Raw genomic sequence first — 19,967 nt, forward strand, 5'->3', positions numbered from 1 at the left:
GGTTTCTAGTTCCTGAAGGATGATTAAAAAGGATGAAATAATAGCTATAGTGGCCTCTCGATTAAAGGATTTATCATCTATTAAGAATTTATTTTAAAATTCTTTATTTAAAAAAAAATTCTTTATTTTTAGAATGTCACAAAATGTTTATTTAAGTAGTTTTTCTTGGGGGTGGGGAAAGGTCTGACCTGTGATTTCATTGTTTGATGGAACTAACTCCCAATGAAGGGACTCACACGGAAGACACTCAGCAGCAACTGGTAGTTTGGAGTTTTGCCTGGAACACTAAGAAATTCTCTACATGTCAAAGGAAGGACTGGAATTCTGTGACACTGAGGCTGAAGATAAACTACTAATCTAAATTGGGAGAAGAAGTTTCCATACCACTGAGTTCACTACACTGAATAAATCATAGCCCAGATCTCTCATTTCACTAAACAATATACTTTCTTGTTATGCCAAAAAGTAATTTCCAAACAAACTAGAAAAAGCATTCCAGGATGAGGAATACTTTTCAAATGCTAATGGAAGTACAATTTCGAAGGCTCCATTGGCTGGGTAGTTTCTAATCACTTGAGGGTATCAATAAGTGAGTTGCTTGAATTTCACTGGGAATATAAGCTACTAAAAAACAAACAAACAAACAAACAAACCCAGTGAATTCCTTTAGACACAACAGTAAGTGTGTGCAGCTCTCACTGACCACAAGGGAACTGTATCCTCTGCAGGGGCCTTCTTCCCACTCTCCCCACATCTTTTTTTTTTTTTTTGGTGGGGGGGAATGGGGGCTAAGTGACTTGCCCACGGTCACACAACTAGTAAGTGTCAAGTGTCTGAGGCCGGATTTGAACTCAGCAACTCGGGAACTCAGGAACTCCTGAATCCAGGGCAGGTGCTTTATCCACTGCACCACCTAGCTGCCCCCTCCCCACATCTTTATCTCTTACTCCAAGGTTCCAAAGGTTTGTCATGCCAGTGTGGGAGTGGGGATAAGCTCCCACTCTCTATAAAATGCTCCAATAGCATGGGTCTCAAATAGCCTCCGACAACCGAAGTCCAACTCCTGGCCTTCTCGTGGTGGAACTGTTTCCACTAACAGGAGAAAGGGCGAAGGCGAGTCACTGGCGCCTTAAAAAACAGTCACTTCAGGCAGGTGGGGCTCATTAACCTTAGCAGGCAACCCACCTAGGGGAAGGAAACGCTGATTTTAAACCTCTGCTGCCTTGTGGCATACCCATATATGGGAAAGGCTTCGGGAGTTAACCCCGAGGAAAAATCAGGAGTGCAGGGCCAGCTAGGTGGCGCGGTGGATAGAGCACTGGCCCTGGAGTCAGGAGGACCTGAGTTCAAATCCGGCCTCAGACACTTAACACTTGCTAGCTGTGTGACCCTGGGCAAGTCACTTAACCCCAATTGCCTCACTAAAAAAAAAAAAGAAAAGAAAAAAGAGAAAAATCAGGAGTGGGAGTCCCTTAGGCAGTTGGATGCTAGATCACATTCCTCTGGCAACTCCTGCAGCGGCACTGGAGGCTCTGCCTCTCCTTTGGATCCACCAATGTCGTGGAGAGGGAAAACCTGCTGCGTGGGCAACAGCTTGTTCTCCATATTGATCTGCCCAGGCCAGCGCCCTGGAGAAGACACTCCAGCTACTCCTCATGGGATAGATACAACATGGGATGCGGTAGTTACCAATTATAAGTCACTCAGGAGCTGCGGCTCCTGCACAGCCACACTATGGCCTGTGGCTCTTCAAGGCACTGGTCCATGGTCGTCCGAGACTGGTGGAGGCCTACTACTACTACTACTCCAAAGCAGGGATTCCCAACTGTGGCTTTATGACACCCTACAGCTCTCCAGTTATTTCAGGGGCATTACAAAGCCTTCAAATCAAAATATATTTAAAGATTTGTAATTTTGAAATGAATATATGATGTAGTGCTTTTGGTACTGGATCAGGGAAGTTATGTTGCAAAATTGAATAAACAACTGAAGCTTACAACTCCCAAAAGGCAGTGTCAACATATGTGTGTGTGAGTATGTGTGTTTGCTTCTTGGAAAGGTGCAAGTAATTTGGTCTATGAAGTTAACTTGGTTAATCACAAACTAGTATTAGCTATTACTGTGTTATCATGGAAAACAGTAAGAGATCAGACCAAGTAAATATTTGGTTTTTTGGTTTGTTTGGCTTTTTTTTGTGGGGCAATGGGGGTTAAGTGACTTGCCCAGGGTCACACAGCTAGTAATGTCAAGTGTCTGAGGCTGGATTTGAACTCAGGTACTCCTGAATCCAGGGCTGGTGCTCTATCCACTGTGCCACCTAGCTGCCCCCAGACCAAGTAAGTATTAACCAGTCAATATGCTTAACTGCCAAGTGACATTCCAGCAGGTACCTGGATATATTCCTTAACTGCTAAAAAATGTAAGGGTCAAAGATGATGGGTGGATACTTGTTCAATTTAGAGGGCTGAGACAGCATTTTCATTCTCTCAGTTTTACTACCTAAATCCTACTTTCCAGATAAAATGCTTTATGTGCAATTCCCAAATACATCTTGCATATTTCCACTTTGCTCATGATGGGATGCCCTCCCTAGTGGGTAGTTTTATGATTTTTTTTGGGGGGGGGCAGGGCAATGAGGGTTAAGTGATTTGCCCAGGGTCACACAGCTAGTAAGTGTCAAGTATCTGAGGCCGCATTTGAACTCAGGTCTTCCTGAATCTACTGTGCCATCTAGCTGCCCCCTTGTGATTTTTTAAAAGAAAATTCATCATCTGGTAGTGAGTGTCTTATGAAGAGAATTTTAGAACTTAGATGGGCTGGTCCTCACATAAGTTAGGAATTAACTAAAAGCATTCAACGCCTTTCCAGCATGAAGACCTGCTAAAATGTGTGCTACATTGCCAGAGAGACAGAGAAGGGTACAGTGGAAAAGAGCATTGACAAGGAGTCACAGAACTCGAGTTCAAAATTTGCCTAAGTCACTTACTGTTATGTGGATAGGCCATATATCCTCTCTGGAAATCAGTTTCTTCATCTGTAAAATGGGAGGAGTGACGTAGGTTACTTGTAAAGTACCTTACAGCTCTAGATCTATGATCCTATAAACTCAGGATTACCTTAACAGAAAAAGTGGGGAGGGGGTGTGTGCAGTCTACTGAGTGAGCCACTCTTTCTTGGCACAGCTCTTCCACTCTCATCATGGGGACCAAGACTAACAAGAAGCCTTTGGTGGTGATGCTCTTCCCAAATCTCAATGGAAAAGGGGAAGGGGAAGAGGAAGAAGGGGAAAGGGAAGGCTCAGCTCCTTGGGAAATGCCCCAGCCAGGACATGTATCACCAGAAGTGACTTAAGTACAGGTCCATCTCACCATTCATGCTATGTCCATGGGGGGATTCTCCAATTTAACTTTCTATTCCACTTATGTGATGGGGGTTTGGCACAAGTGAATAGTACCTGGGGTGGCAGGCATCTACCCATGTGGAGAGGCTGAGGACCTTGCTTTTAGGAGAATGACAAGGGCATGGAATGGAAGTGCCTTCAAGAAACTATGAAGTGGGGCGGCTAGGTGGCGCAGTGGATAGAGCACCGGCCCTGGAGTCAGGAGTACCTGAGTTCAGATCCAGCCTCAGACACTTAACACTTACTAGCTGTGTGACCCTGGGCAAGTCACTTAACCCCAATTGCCTCACTAAAAAAAAAAAAAAAAAAGAAACTATGAAGCATGTGTACATTTTGTAAGTGGTTGTGGCCTATTAACCAAAAGCCGTTTCATTCTCTTAGCTTATAGGTTCTTTGGGTGATTGATTTGATTCCTTCATTGGTGGTATCTGGTGAGAAACATGCTGTAAGGGGAGAACTTGGTGGGATTAATGTGACAAAGGAACTGGTGGTATTATCATTTGACAAACATTAAATGCCCGCTATGAAAATGACAATATATCGACAGCGTTACTGGTTATACATATAGCTACTATTTTACAATTTGCTATAGCTATGTACACATGCATGTAAGTATATGGCTAGTAAGAACAAATGTCAAAACAGTATCAAATTAGAAGATGGGGGTAAAGCTGAAGTATAGAGACATAAAAGTCATGAACAATAAATGTTTCAGAGCAGTGGGTTTTTTTGTTTTTTGCGGGGCAATGGGGGTTAAGTGACTTGCCCAGGGTCACACAGCTAGTAAGTGTCAAGTGTCTGAGGCCAAATTTGAACTCAGGTACTCTTGACTCCAGGGCCAGTGCTTTATCCACTGCGCCACCTAGCTGCCCCAGAGCAGTGGTTTTTAATTTTAGAGTAGCACTTTTGAAGTATCAACACCTTTGTACTATATATATTTTTTGTAGAACCCTACATGTTATTTCTATTATTAGCACCCGTGTTGGTTGAATGAAAATATTTAAAGAGCTGGCAGATATTTAAAAATATTTATACTTTATTAATCATAATAATTGTTACATACATAATTATAACATGAGCCATTATTCAGTCTATAGAAATTATGTTTTCTTATTTGTGGATTTGTAAGTGAATATCCAAAGCACACAAGTTGGGAAGCACTGTATTAGAGTACAAAGACATTTACAAAACATTTTGGAGGAGGAAGATTATGAGCATTACTAGCTCATAAAGTGATAAATTGCTGATCTGAGTGGAAGCCTGTAGAGTTTGGCAGCTAAACTGTATCATCCAAGAGAACATTTACAGATTAAACTGGAAGGTCAACAAATAGATATAAATAGAACAAGTGATGTGGAATGCTTATTTCTATAGTGTGCTGAAACAGTTGTTTCAAGTTTGTTGCTATGGCCAAAGAATTCATTCCCAGATGGCCAGAGTACTGGTGATGAACATCTGAGCATTTAAGCAGGCCAGGCCTAGGACAACAGATATAGGATTATTCTTGAAAACCTTTCCAGTATTAGTATAACCTGACAGGGCTTGTGGCTTACTAGTATAGCCTTTGAGAACCCAGAGTCATATCTGCTATGAGTAGAGTAGGCCTTTGTGGTAGTGTTTGAAAACTGGCCAGACTGAATCAAATTTATAAGAATACAAGTCATTCCCCAAATGAGAAATGATCAAATGATATGAACAAGCAATTTTCAGATGAAGAAATCAAAGCTATCTAATGCCATGTGAAAAAAAATGTTCTCAGTCACAACTGATTAGAGAAATGGAAATTAAAGCAACTTTGAGGTACCACCTCACACCTATCAGATTGGCTAATGTGACAAAAAAGGAAAATAATAAATGCTGGAGATATGGAAAAATTGGAATACTGATGCACTGTTGTTGGATAATCCAATCATTCTGGGGAACAATTTGGAGCCATGCCAAAAGGGCTATGGGGCTGTGCATACCCTTTAACCCAGCAAGACCACTACTAGGTCTATGTCCCAAAGATCATAAAAAGGGAAAAGGACCTACATGTACGAAAATATTTATAGCAGCTCTTTTTGTGGCGGCAAAGAATTGGAAATTAAGGGGATGCCCGTCAATTGGGAAATGGCTGAAGAATTTGTGGCATATGAATGTAATGGAATAACATTGTACTATAAGAAATGATGTGCAGGCAGATTTCAGAAAAACCTGGAAATAAGTGGACTGATGCTGAGTGAAGTGAGCAGAACCAGAACACTGTACATAGTAACAGCAACATTATGTGATAATCAGCTGTGATCAGCAATACAATGATCCAAGACAATTCCAAAGGACTCATGATAGAAAGTGCTCTCCACATCCTGAAATAGAACTGTGGAATCTGAATGCAGATTGAACCATACTATTTTCACTTTTTTTTTGAGGTTTTCTCCTTTTGTTCTGATTCTTCTTTCACAACTTGACTAATGTGGAAATATGTTTAATGTGATTGTACATATATAACCTATAAAAGATTTCTTTATCTTGGGGAGGGGTAAGGGAAGGAAGGGAGGGAGAAAAATTTGGAACTCAAAATCTTATAAAAACAAATGCTGAAAACTATCTTTACATATAACTAGAAAATTAAAATACTATTAAGGTTGAAAAAAGAAAAGAAAATTGGCCATACACAAAGATGAAAAAACTGGAGATGGGTTGGATCAGCACCACTGGAAGGAGCACTTACATAAATTAGGGCACAGACAGTGTTAAGCATTGAAGTATTTTCCCTGGAGATGAAACCAGAGTTCAAACCACAACACATTTGTACTTTACCACCTGAGAAGTAGCAATGATACCAGAAAGGCTGATCAAATACACACTTAAGAAATATGTTCTGGAAGCAACAGCATTAAAAGCACAGAGGCACTGATTTATAAGTCATCTAAAGAAAAAGAGAAGATTTCAAAAGAATGGGAAAGATTATTGATCTAGACTCTGGGCAAGTCAAGTACTTCCCACCGCCCCCGTCCCACGAAACAATCCAAGTCTAATTTGCAGAAATGCTGCTGATCTGTATTAGTTATCTAAATTTTGTTTTTGGATGTCCGTGTTCAATGAAATCAAAGGCTCTTTTCCAGTTTAATGGATTTTTTTAAGCCTTTCTAAAACATTCAAAATTCAGATTAAAACATTAAAGAACGCTTGATGACTATCAGAGTTGACCCTTAGGGATGTATGCCTAAGAAAAGCAGAAATTCTATCTGCTCAACAATCCTAATCACTTATTATGTGAGGAGCTGTGGCCTATGCAAGGAGAAACGGGCCCTCCAGTGTTTACAGGTTTAAAGTTTGAAGCAGCTTTTGAGGTTATCCAGTTCAATACTCTTAATTTTCAATTCAGGAAACATTTTACGCGCCTGCGGAACAATGCTAAGTGCATCTCCTGAAAAAGTAAGGGAAAGCCCAGAGAAGGAAAGAACATATAGCTATTAGGTGGCTGGTCCACGCTTTTGGACCCAGATGTTCTGAATCCAAATCCAAAACAGCCTTTGCCCTCAGAGCTTATGTAAGACAACGTGGCACAGGCTTTAATGAAAGGCCAGATACAAGATGATACGTGATACTGACAGCCCACGAGAGATGCGGGAGATCCGAGCGCTTTGACAAGTTCATCACCCACGTTCCAAGAGCATGCGGGATTCGGAGGGCTTCCTGGAAGAAGCATCATTTGTAATGACGTTTTAAGGCGCTGGGGCTCCCGTTTTTTAAAGGAAAGCTCACGGTGAAGCCCTCCCCTCCAGCGTCGGTGGGTGAGTGGGAGCATCGGGCAGTCTCGAGCTAGGACAAGAGTGTAGCTGCAGGGGGGTGGGAGGCTCACACTCGGGCAGGAAGTCTCTCCCCGGAATCCACGAAGCCCCGCGACCTCGCAAGACCTCCGAAGTGGGGGGAAGGAAATTATCTCCTGGTCTGACCAAAGGCAGCAAGGAAACTTTAGCTCTGCTCCGAGAAGGGGAGCTAGGGTGACCAGCTGAACTCCCCCTAACCCCGGAACTGAAGCGGCCACGGCTCTCATCGGAGAATGAACCCTGGGTCTAAATCCTGCGGAACATGCGCCGATGAACCGGCGCTACCAACTGCACGGCGGTGAGGGGGGGGGAGCGAGGCGCCGCGGTCCCGAATATACCATAGCGCGAAGCGGGAGGGAGGTCTTTTCTACTATTAACAAAGGTAGGGCCGATCTGGAACTAGGTGTGAGGATCACCCCAAATCAGACCCAGCGTTCTCCTTTCACTACCCAGTCCCGCCCTCCGGCGGCCTGGTCAATGAAGGTCCAGTCCCCTTTCAAGTCTCTTTGTATCCCCCTCCCTCCCCTACCACCTCGATTCACTTAGAGAGAAGCGAGACCCCGGAAACATAGAACTCCACCTTCCCCGGCAGGAAGAGGGGCGGGCCGACGGAGCATGTGCGCTCGGGCGCACGCGCATGCGTAATGACCACCCGGTGGCGTCTCGTGTTTCCGATCGCGGGTAGCGGAGTCGTGTGGTAGTTTAGACCCCGCTGTGTCTGCGCCTGCGCCTGCGCTAAAGGCGCCTTCTCCCCCCCACACCTCCACACCCCCTCCCTTCCCCCACGCGGTAGACGCCCCTCCCCCATTCATTCCCCGTTTCTCCCCCTCCCCCCACTCTATCTCTAGACCTTCCCCCCAGCGGGGGATCGGGAGTGGGACCATGTTCACCAGCACCGGATCGAGTGGGCTCTGTGAGTACCGGCCGCGCCCCCCTGGCCCCGCCCCGAAGGAGGCTTGGGGTGGGCGGTGGGGAAGGGGAAGTGGGTGTGTGGTTGAGGGGGGGGTTGTGGGAGGGGCGGAGAGTACTAGCACCCCGGTAACACCCTTCCACTGGGACTGGGGGCGGGGCGGGAGGGGGTAGCGGTCGCGGGCGCCGGGGTGGGCGTGACTCTGCCCAGCTCTGGTCCTTGGCTAGGAAATAGCGGCGACTCTGGGCTCCTGGAATCGTCCAGGCTCCCCCTTCCTCTCCAACGGCTGGGCCGGCTCCTTTGACCGGGACCCCGGCTGTGACCTGTGTCCTAGGAGGAGGGAGGGCGCATTCACGTGCGGCTCCGCCGGGCCGGGCCGGGCTGGGTGGGGCTGGGCTCGTCCACACTCCCGCTCGGAACACGAACTCGGCTGTGCACTTGGCAGGGCATCCCCCTCCCGAGCTGGTTTGCTCACCTGTACCCTTCGCCAGTACTCGTCACCGTACCAGGCTGGAAGGAAGGTGACGTGGGGAGCCTGCCGATTTCGGGAGACTCCCCAGCGAGTGTTTGCTCCGGGCCCCAATCGGGCCACAGTGACTTTTAGTCCTAAGGACCGAGAGATGCTATTTCCTTCACTGGTTCGGGAATCGCTTCCGCAGTTGTATCTTCTCCCTCCCGCTCCTCTTTGCTATGATCTTTGCTTTTCAAAGTATGCTTAGGTTAAAAGTGAGGGAAGAGTTTAGGACGCTGTTCTGAGGAGATGGCAAAGTGATTTTTGCGGCTAAGTATGTATGGTTCTGTAGTTTCACTTGAATGAATGCTAGTGGTCAGCAGGTAGAGGGCAGAGGAGGACAGCCTTGTAACAGTTGCAAGTGTGTGTACAGGGCTTACTCTTGAATTTGAAGGACTGGAGCCTGGGATTCTCCAGAGGTATATTGTTTATTAAATCAACTCCAATTAAACCTTGACATCATCATAATAATAGCTAGCATTTACAGAATAATGATCTAATAATGCACTCTAAGGACCGTGGGACTTTGCTGACTTGAAGCAGAAACCTTCCGAAAATGTGGTCTTCTCCATTAGAATGAGAGCAGAGACTGACTTTTCTGTTAGTATTTCCAGAACTTCACAATGCTTTGTTCATAGTAAGTGCTTAAAAAATGCTTTTATTTGTGGTTATGTGGTGCTTTAAGGTTTGCAATAAAAATAGCATTTTTGTTAGTCTTTTAGGTTTGCAGTAATAACAGTTAACATATAGTGCTTCAAGCGCTTTACATGCTGTCATATTATCCCCTTTTCTCTTGTTACTTTTTTTTGTGTGGGGCAATTGGGGTTAAGTGACTTACCCAGGGTCACACAGCTAGTAAGTGTTAAGTGTTTGAGGCTGGATTTGAACTCAGGTACTCCTGACTCCAGGGCCAGTGCTCTATCCCCTGCGCCACCTAGCTGCCCCGTCTTGTTACTTCTTTATTACTGTTTAGAGAAGCTCATGACCTAGATGTCATCCTTCACTTTCTTACTCTCTCTTATCCCCCCCTCCCTATCCAGTCTCTTGCCAAAGTTGGTCGATTTTACCTTCAAACATTCCCTCCTCTGTACAACCACGATGCAGGTGTAGGGACTTGTCACCTCATACCTGGACTATTGCAGTATTCTCCTTTTTGGTCTGTCTGCTGCAAATATCTCCCCATTCCAATGCGTTGTCTACTAAGCTGTCAAAGTAATGGTCCTAAGGGGCAGGTCTGGCTACATCACCCTCCTTTATTTAGTAAAGTCCTTTGGCTCCCTGTCACATCTGGGTTCAAATTTGAAATTCCCTGGTATTCAAATTTCGGGAATTCATGTTAGAACTGAATTACACAAATCAAATAATGTCTTGTATTCCTAATAATAAAATGATCTTTTTTCCAATAGTTTTTACAGCCCATTATCAGTATCAGCAGCTGCATTCTCATATCCTGTCCTTATACTAAAGTATTCTGTAAACTAGTTCAACTTCATGTATTACTAATATGATGACATGTTCAAATAAATGTATTGCTCAAAAACTAGACATGCTCAAATAAGTTGGCATCACATGTGAATAATCTTTACTATTGTATCAGATATTTCAACATTAAAAAAATACAATTTTGTCGGCAAAGATGAAGAGATGGTTCAAGAGCAGAAGACGACCCTTGATAAAATGGAAAGAGTCCTGGATTGGGATTAAAAAGACCTGAGTTAAAATCCCAGCTCACTATGTATCTGGTGAGCAAATCACTTAACCTTCTGGGGCCTCATTTTCTTCATCTGTAAAATGAGAGGGTTGGACTAGACAACTTTAAAATTTTATGATCCTATGAACTGAGATTAAAGGAATTTAAAATGTTGTCTTTATCACTGATTCACTATGATGCTAAAATCACCAAGTATCTTGGCTACCAGTTTCATTTACATTATTAACTTTTCTGTTTCTATTCTCTGTTTTCCATTTTTCTCTTATTTACATTCAAATCAGTTAACATTTATCAAACACCTACTATGAACCAGGCACTATGATAAACTCCAGGAAGACAAAAAGACAAAAGACAGTCCTGCCATCAAGGAGTTTATGCTTATGGAGGAGACAACATATGCAAAGGAAGCTTATATAGGCTAAGGGAGAGAAAACCATGGGATGTCTGAGGAACAATGAAAAATGGTTTGGAAGAGCCACTGTGGAGAGTGGGATAGTGAGTTAATTAGGGAGGTATAAAAAGATTGCCTGGTAGTATTGAGGCCCAATTTAGGTTATGTAGCACAGATTTATAGTAGACATAGAAAGGTTGTGTGATTTTTCTCCACCTTCATTCAAGAACATGTGAAGGCAGGGAGATAGTGAGAGTGAGTCAAGACTGAGGGTTGATAGGTCAAGATTGGTGATACAAGGGGTAAGAGAAGAGGATAGGGGACAGCTAGGTGGTGCAGTGGATAAAGCACTGGCCCTGGATTCAGGAGGACCTGAGTTCAAATCTGGCACTTGACACGTAATAGTTGTGTGACCCTGGGCAAGTCACTTAATCCCTATTGCCCTGCAAAATAAAAAAAGAGAAGAGGATAGTGTAGCATTGAACTGGTTCATAAAGGGGATAAGATGGAGGAAGGAGTACACTGTAGCTACTCCATGTGGTGGTGACTGGGGAGAAAATGGAGTCGTCGAGGGCTTGGAGGTCACTATGGGGACAAAGAACAGGATTTGGAGTTGTAAGGCAGGAGAGTGGAATGACAATAAAGTGTTTAAATGAAGAGACTTTCAGAGTTCATTAACATGGAAGTGGAGCATTTGTGGGTGATACAGCAAGTTCAAGGGCATGACCATATTTTTGATTAGCTTAAGTGAGGTGGAAGACAGGAAGAGGAGGTCATAGGAAGTGAGTAAGTTGAGAAACTGTGAGGATAATGCGATTGATTGAGGGAGTGTCCATATGCATGTTGAAGTCCCCTAGTATGAGGGATTAGAGAAAGAATGGGGGGCAGCTAGGTGGCGCAGTGGATAGAGCACTGGCCCTGGAGCCAGGAGTACCTGGGTTCAAATCCGGCCTCAGACACTTAACACTTACTAGCTGTGTGACCCTGGGCAAGTCACTTAACCCCCATTGCCTCACTAAAAAAAAAAAAAGAATGGGCCAGGCATGGAACTTGTTGAAGAAAGGAGAGGGGTCTGAAAGTTGGTAGACAGTGGTTATCAGAATTTTGATTGGGGAGTAGATGTGGATTAAGTGAATCTTCAAAGGGCAAAGATGGAGGCAGAGGGAAAGCCTGAAAGTTGCAGTTTAGAGAAAGAATATTCCAACTACCCAACCTTTGCCATTGAGTGAGGGAGAATGAGTGAAACTGCAGCTGGAGTTGGAAAGGGTGGCCAGGGGGACATTGTCTCCAGGAGGGAGCAAGGAATCAGAGCCAAAAGATGAAAGGATGGGTAAGGAAAAGATTTACGTCGAAAGCAAGTTTGTTGCCCATGGAGCAGGCATTCCAGAGAGCACAGCGGAAGGGAGCAGGTAGCTTTAGCGTATGACATTGGGGGTGGCGGTTGGGGCTTTGAAGGCAATGGGACTAAGATTGGGAACCACGCAATGGATAATGGGGTATAAAGTATAGGAAGAATGGAAAGGTAGTGGGGACAGGTTAGGAAGGGCTTTAAATGCAGAAGGAAGACTTTATATTTGATCCTGGAGGTGATAGGGAACTACTGGAGTATTGAGTAGGATGTGACATGGTCAGATCTGAACCCTAGGAAGATCCCTTTGATAGCTTATTGGAGAATGGAAGGGATTGGGGAGAGGCTTGAGGCCTATCGGCATGCTATGAAAATAGTCCAGACTTGAGGTGGTGAGAAGCTGCTCCGGCTGGTGGCAATGTCAGAAGAGGAGGTGTGTGCGTATATCATTGGTCACCTTTCAGATCTTGAATTGGATGTCCTCTAGACATCTTTAGCTTGATACTTCCGGAATTTATTCTTTTCCTCCCTCTTCCTCATTTCCTTGTTACTGTCAAGGGCACCACTAATCCTCCCAGTTATCCAGGCTGGATTGTTCTTAATACCTCATTCTCATCCCTATATCCAATCTCTTGCCACATCCCATCGATTTTACTTTTGTAACATCTTTCACATATGCCTCCTTCCTACCTCTGAGACTAGGACAGGTCCTCTTCAGCTCAGGCCTAGACTGTTGCAGTAGCCAGCTGGTTGGGCTCCCTGCTTCAGGTTTCTCCTCACTACAATCCATCTCAATCACTTGTCAAGGTGATCTTCCTTAAGCACAGGTCTAACCATGTTACCCACTCCCCTAAACAATCAATTCTAGTGGCTCCCTGTTAACTCGAGCATCAAATATCAAATTCTCTGTTTGGCTTGTAAAACCCTTCATCAACCCTTCCTTTCCAGTCTCCTTACTCTCCCCTCCGTGTCTTCTGTGACACAGTGGCACTGGCCTCCTTGCTGTTTCTCGAACAAAGAGACTTCATTTTCCAGTTCTGTATTTTTACTGGTTGGCCCTCATGCTTGGAATTCTCTCCCTCCTTGTCTTTGCCTCCTGGCTTTCTTCACATCTCAGCTAAAATCCCAAGAATTCTTCAAGAATCCTTTTCTGATCCTCCTTAATGTTAGTGCCTTCCCTTTAAGACTATCCCCAATTAATCATGAATATATCTTGTTTGCATGTCGTCTCCTGTATTGATTATGTGCTTTTCCCTCTAGTTGCATATCAGAAATAGGGCAAGAGATGCACATTCTTTATTCATTTGGTCTTAAGTGTGTGAATGGCCAGGTCTCTGGCTCTTTGGAGCAGCTCCATATTTCTTCCAGCAGGCTCTTCTGTGTACTGATATTTAATGCTATCAGCACCCTGTCTTTGGAAGGACCTCATGATGCAAAGTGAGTCCCACTTCAGCTTGGACTTTGTACTGGATTTCCCATCACAGTAGTGGTCAACTTTGTTGGGCGTTTATCTCCCTCTTACTCCTTACTTACTGTTTTTGATCAGAGAGTTTAACAAGATTATCTCACATCATTCAAGGAATCTTGATGATTCAGTTTTCCATTAATGAAGGTGGCTTCTTGGCTTGTCCTTCATAACCTTGATATGGTCACATCCATAAATGGATGGGCTGGGCAACAGCTTGTTGGAAGAGACCTTTGAAGCAGTGGTCTACTCTGGGAAATCATCTCTTTAGAAAAATAACACACAATAGTTGCAGTGGACTCTTCTCCTCAGCTTTTAGTAAATTATCTGACTGGAAAATATTGTCTGCAAAAGGCTTCCTATTCCCAGTTGACCTGTCCATTGAGGGTATTATCAATGAGTATATAGATAATTCTTATACAAATTTCATGCAAATGGAAAGTAGATAAGTAGATTGGTAGTTATTTTCTCAGTTGCCATTTGAGATCGTGGTGTTTTCCCTTCCTTTAGATGTCTTGTAAATTATTGCCTAAGTTGCCTGCACATATTTCACTTCCACATACAGTGGTTTCTACACACACACACACACACACACACACAGCCCAGTTCAGCTGCTTTACCCTTCTTCGCTCCCTTTAGTACCATTCATTGTTCCTTTACAAGCATGTCTGGGACTGTGAAGCTTGCTTAGTGACATCATTTTGTTATAAAAGTCTTTCCAGAACTTTTTGATTCCTATTGTTGTTCTTTGATTTTTATCCCTAATAAGAATTTGTTAAGCATCTAGTGTGTGCCAAGAACTTTGCTAGGTAGTAAGAATCCAAATACAAAAGGAGCTTGTGATCTAGTGAGAGAGACAACAAGGATAATAAAGACAATAAATACAACAGGACTTCCAGGTCATGTGACAGAATTTTCTCTGATCCTCACAACTTCTTCAAAACAAATGATTTGAGATAGAATGCATGAGAGAGAATTTCTCTTATCTCCACAGTCTAGGACACCAAGAATCCAAAGAAGGTGAAAACTCAACCCTATACTCTGAATATCCCCACAGCCCCTTTCCAGTGCTATGGAGATCTAGCCTCTTAACTGCAGAAATTTGCTGAGGCCAGGATAGTCACCCTGACAGCAGAGATCTGTGCTGCAATAGAGATTTGCAGAAGAATAGAGGAACAGAGGAAATGGGGCTGGGTTTATGAGAGCTCAGCTCTACACCCTGACACCCCAGCAGCAATAGCAGCAGAGGGGCAGCAATCAGTCTCTCTGGTCCAGAGAACTGAGGAACAGAGGCAACAGGGCAGGTGTCATGGGGTGTGGGAGGGGCTCTCCTATGTGGCACTCTCTGAAGGGGAAAGTCCAGCATCTATCTGTGGCTAATTCTATCTCCTCAAAAGTCAAGTTGGGCTAGAAACTAAGGCTTGTGTTGAACAGTGAATTACCCAATGTGGAAGGTGGCTGAGATGCTTTGGTTTTAGCCCCTAAGGAAACCACCAACAGATGGAGTCAGAAAGTGATCAGTGGGGGAAAGTAAGGGGGGAAGAAACCCCAAACTTTGAAATTATAGAAGTCTTCAGGAGGAAGAAAATTCAAAAACTTTGAACATAAGCAGATTAACCAACAGGGAAGACATAAACAGCATCAGGAAATATGGCCTCCAGATCTAGTAAACAAATTTGGGCATTCTATGAGTAAACACTTTAAAACAAATGAGGCAAAGTACCTTGTGAATTTTGAGAAGCTGGGACCATAACATGCTCTTCCTGAGTGGTTTAAAAGAGAAATGAGAATTAGAGAAAAGAATAGATGGCTCGCACTGAAGAAATAATTGGCACATTAGAAAAACTCGAATCTACAATGGCATATCTCCCTAAAGGAACAAAAGAAAGGACAACTGATTGGGAATCCAGATAGTAGCTCAGGGCAATCCTGAAGAAGAGAAGCAAAAAGCAATAATGTTATAAGAAAACATGCTTTCCACACAAGCAAAAGTATATACAGCATAAATATAAAGTGAAGAAATGCAAATATATGTCAAGCAATTATATACAAAGTAATTTGGGAGTGAAGACATTGGTATTTGGGGGCATCAGAAAAGGCTACATGCAGAAGATGCTGCTTGAGCTATGTCTTAAAGGAAGAAAGAGATTATGAAAAGAAGGCTTGGAAATGGAAGATGGAGTATTGTATTTGTGGGGTGTCGAGGATGACAATTTGGCTGATTCTCAGAATGTGGAAGTAATGCCCATTGAGGTTAGAAAGATAAGCGGGGGTGATGTTATGTGGGACTTCTAAAAGCAAAACAGAAGAGCTTATATAGATCATAGTGGCCATAGGAAGAAGCCACTGGAGTTGATTGAGTAGCATGACATGGTCAGATCTGTGCTTAAGAAAAATTAATTCTACAGCATCGTGAGAGACATGTACCTGGAAGGCTATTTCTGTTTTAGGTAAGATGTGATGAAGGCCTAAAAAAGGTGGTACCTGGGTGAGTGGACTGCAGGGGTCAGAGTAGAATCAAGAGACCTTGCTTGAACTTGCCAACTATAATTGAACTGGTTTCTCAGCTTCATGAAGCACTTTTAATCATAATCTTCCATCATTGGGGTAACTAAGTGGTGCAGGCCTGAAGACAAGAACATTTGAGTTCAAATTCAACTTCAGGCACTAGTTGTTTGACCTTGGGCAAGTCAATGAACCTCTGTTTGGCTTGGTTTTCTCATCTGTAAAATGGAGATAATACCACCTTCCAAGGGTGGTTGTGGGGGTCAAATAAGACAATAATTGCAAAGTGCTTAGCACAGTGCCTGGCACATATTAAATGCTTTATAAATGTTTGCTGTTGTATTATCATCATCCTCTTGGTAAGATGGTTGTTATAAATGGGTTTATATTTTAAACCAGTGTTGCCTTTGGCCTGCATCTTTTTCTATTTGGGACATCAACTAAATGTTTGACTGATGTACCTTCTAGATTATTTTGGTCTTGTGGCAGTTAATTTACGTTCATTAAATTTAGGTCTAAGATTAATTGTTATTTTAACTGCTCATTACCCATTTTTCATTATGAATAACTTGTTTAAGTAGGTCAAACTTGAGTTTCAGTGAGCATGCTGTATGTTTTTCTCACACTTGTTCTTCTAGTTTTATACTAATTTTGGCCTTACTTAATCAGTAGTCTTGACTATTCCTAGTTGATTCGGGGATGACTTCCATATCAATAATGAGTATTTTCCCTTGTTAAAAAATCTCTCTCATTTTATTTTAGTTTTTCTGTGATATATTCAGTGATCTCTGCATCCAGTACCTGCAGATTCTTTGCTTCAAGATAGTATTCATGATACTGAGGCACGAGTCTGTGTAGTCTATGAGTTTGGGTTTCCCTTACTGTCCCCAAGCTTTCTGATATATTTTCACCATCCTCACTTATTTCTACTTTTGTTGTGAAGTCCCTGTGTATCAAAGTGCATGGCACTTGGACAGCTGGGTTGCTCAGTGGATAGAGCACTGAGCTGGGAGTCAGGAAGACATAAGTTCAACTCTAGCCTCAAACACTTTTTTTTTAAATTTTTAAAAAATTAATAAAGTATTTTATTTTTTTTCCGTTACATGTAAAGATAGTTCTCAACTTTTGTTTATACAAGCTTTACAATTTCAGATTTTTCTCCCTCCCTCCCCTCCCTCCCCCCTCCCCTAGACAGCAGGTAATTTGATATAGGTTATATATATATACACACATAATAACATTAAACATATTTCTGCATTAGTCATGTTATAGAGAAAAAATCAGAGCAATGATGAAAAACCTCAAAATAGAAAAAAACAACAGCATCAAAAACAAAAGAAATAGTATGGTTCATTCAGCATCTATACTCCACAGTTCTTTTTTTTTTTTTTTTCTTGGATTTGGAGATCCTCTTCCATCACAAGTTCCCTGGAACTCTTCTGTGCCATTGTATTGGTGAGAAGAATATAGTCCATCACAGTAGATCAACACTCAATGTTGATGATACTGTGTACAATGTTCTTCTGGTTCTGCTCATCTCACTCATCATCAGCTCACGCAAGACCCTCCAGGTTTCTCTGAACTCCTCCTGCTCATCATTTCTTACAGCACAATAGTATTCCGTTGTATTCATATACCACAACGTGTCCAGCCATTCCCCAATTGATGGGCACCCCCTCAACTTCCAATTCCTTGCCACCACGTAAAGAGCAGCTATAAATATTTTTGTACATGTGTGTCCCTTTCCCCTTTCCATGATTTCTTTGGGAAAAAGACCCAAAAGTGGTATTGCTGGGTCAAAGGGTATGCACAGCTTTATCGCCCTTTGGGCATAATTCCAAATTGCTCTCCAGAATGGTTGGATCAGTTCACAGCTCCACCAACAATTAGCCTCAGACACTTAATAGCTGTGTGACCCTGGGTAAGTCACTTAACCTCCATTTGCCTCACAATTTCCTCATCTGTAAAATAGGAATAATAATAACACCTGCCTCCCAAGGTTCTTGTGAGATAGTAATTGTAAAGCTTATAACACAGTGCCAGGAACATAAAAGAGCTATATAAATATTAGTTATATGTTGAAGGACTTATCAGGTTTGTCATAGAATTTCTTTGTGTTCATTCTCAGCAATAGATGTTGGTTCATGAACTGCAATTATTTTCATAGTAGTCTTTTTGCAAGGACTTACTGTGAACACTGTAGTATGAGGTCAGTTATTCACAAAATTATTTTTCTTGTCTTCGGGCATATGATAAAACCAGCTCCTCCACCTACTTTTTTCTTTGTCCCTTCAAGGAGAATTTGTGAATCATCTTTTTATTTAGCTACTTCCTTTTGCTGGTGAGAATGTCAAGACTGATATGATTCAGCTCCTCCAGTAGCATGTCCACTCCTTGGTCATCAGGCAGGCACCTTACATTTATATTATTAACAGCCAAGTGCAAAGTTAAAAACAGTTTAAAAGCTGTGGTTCTTAATACTCTTCCCCTCTGCCACTATCACTGCACAAGTGAAAGGGAGCTATGGGGGGCTACAGCATTTTGTATTTTTCTTTGTTTTGGGGGGTCAGGATGAATAAAGAATTCATCCCCAAGTGGGCAGCCTACTGATGATGAGCTTTTCTCTGCTTAGCTAGTCTGGTCCTCAAAAAGCATGCATGGGGGGCAGCTAGATGGCGCAGTGGATAGAGCACCGGCCCTGGAGTCAGGAGTACCTGAGTTCAAATCCGGCCTCAGATACTTAACACTTACTAGCTGTGTGACCCTGGGCAATTCACTTAACCCCAATTGCCTTACTAAAAAAAAAAAAAAAAAGCATGCATGAAGACTTTTTACCATGCTAGAAATGGCCAAAACTTGTACTCCTCTGGCATAGGCAGGGCTAATGCCAGCCATGGTCAGGCATTAGGAAAGGATTCTATGGAGGGTTGAGATAAAACAATACTGTGGCAGCTGGTTTTCATTAGTTAAACTTAGGTTTAAGAACCCCATCTGAAATTTATCAAGTAGTTTAAAAATGCATATTTAGTACATTTCAATTTAATTCAGCAATCATTTATTCAGTACCTGTTTTTTGCAAATTTTTGAGGATACAAAGACCTAATAATCCCCCCTCTCCCTTCAGGGAGCTTAAATTCTACTGGTGGTATTCAGTGTGTCCATAGACAAGTACAAAGTCTATGCAAAATAAAGACCAAATAATTTTGGGGTGGGGAAAATCCCTACTAATTGGGGAGGGGGAATCAGGAGAAGTTTTTATGTAGGAAATGCTCATACCTGAGCTAACCCTGGAAGATTACAAGAGATAGGCAAGAGGGAAGAACCAAAAAGATGTGAAAGGCGACTTGTGCCAAGTAACAGAAGAGGGAGGCTGGGTACTAGAACTTACAGTGCTATCCGAGGAGTAGTGTAGAACAAGCCTAGAGAGGTTAGTTGGAGGCAGATTATAGGAACTCTAAGTGCCAAGGGAAGGAGTTTGTATTTTATCCATATGCAATGAAAATTGTAAAGCATTTAGCACAATGCCTGGCACTTAGTAAGCACTACATTAATATTAACTCTGTTATCATTATTCTCATTATTATTATCATCATACTGGGGGCAATAGGGAGCCCTTGCAATTTCTTGAACAAGTGAATTACTTGGTCAGACCTTTGCTTTAAGAAGATTTTAGCAGCTGTGTGTGATGAATGGATTGGAGATAGGGCAAAGTAGAAGTATAGAAACCATTTAGGAGGCTTTTACAATAGTTTAGGTGGCGATGTTGTTGAGGTGGAATATTTACATTTATCCATCTTAATAGCATGTGACATAGTGCAGGTAGAACTTCAAATATAGATCATACCAGACTAACCTCATTTCCTTTTTTGACAAGGTTACTAGATTGGTAGATCAGAGAAACAGATACACTTTAC

The 19,967-nt window shown here is 42.7% G+C and overlaps 1 protein-coding gene across 1 annotated transcript in view; it reads left to right on the forward strand.

Annotated features, from left to right (window-relative positions):
* Nucleotides 1-7,960: 7,960 nt before the first annotated feature.
* Nucleotides 7,961-19,967, forward strand: part of UBAC2 (UBA domain containing 2) — a 271,053-nt gene continuing 259,046 nt past the window's right edge. Inside the window, exon 1 of the mRNA XM_043995830.1 lies at nucleotides 7,961-8,125. Within this exon, the coding sequence (XP_043851765.1) occupies nucleotides 8,095-8,125 (31 nt within the window). The 5' untranslated portion in view covers nucleotides 7,961-8,094. The remainder of the gene's footprint in view (nucleotides 8,126-19,967) is intronic.

Source organism: Dromiciops gliroides, chromosome 3 (genome assembly GCF_019393635.1).
Source record: "Dromiciops gliroides isolate mDroGli1 chromosome 3, mDroGli1.pri, whole genome shotgun sequence".
Taxonomy (NCBI): Eukaryota; Metazoa; Chordata; class Mammalia; order Microbiotheria; family Microbiotheriidae; genus Dromiciops; species Dromiciops gliroides.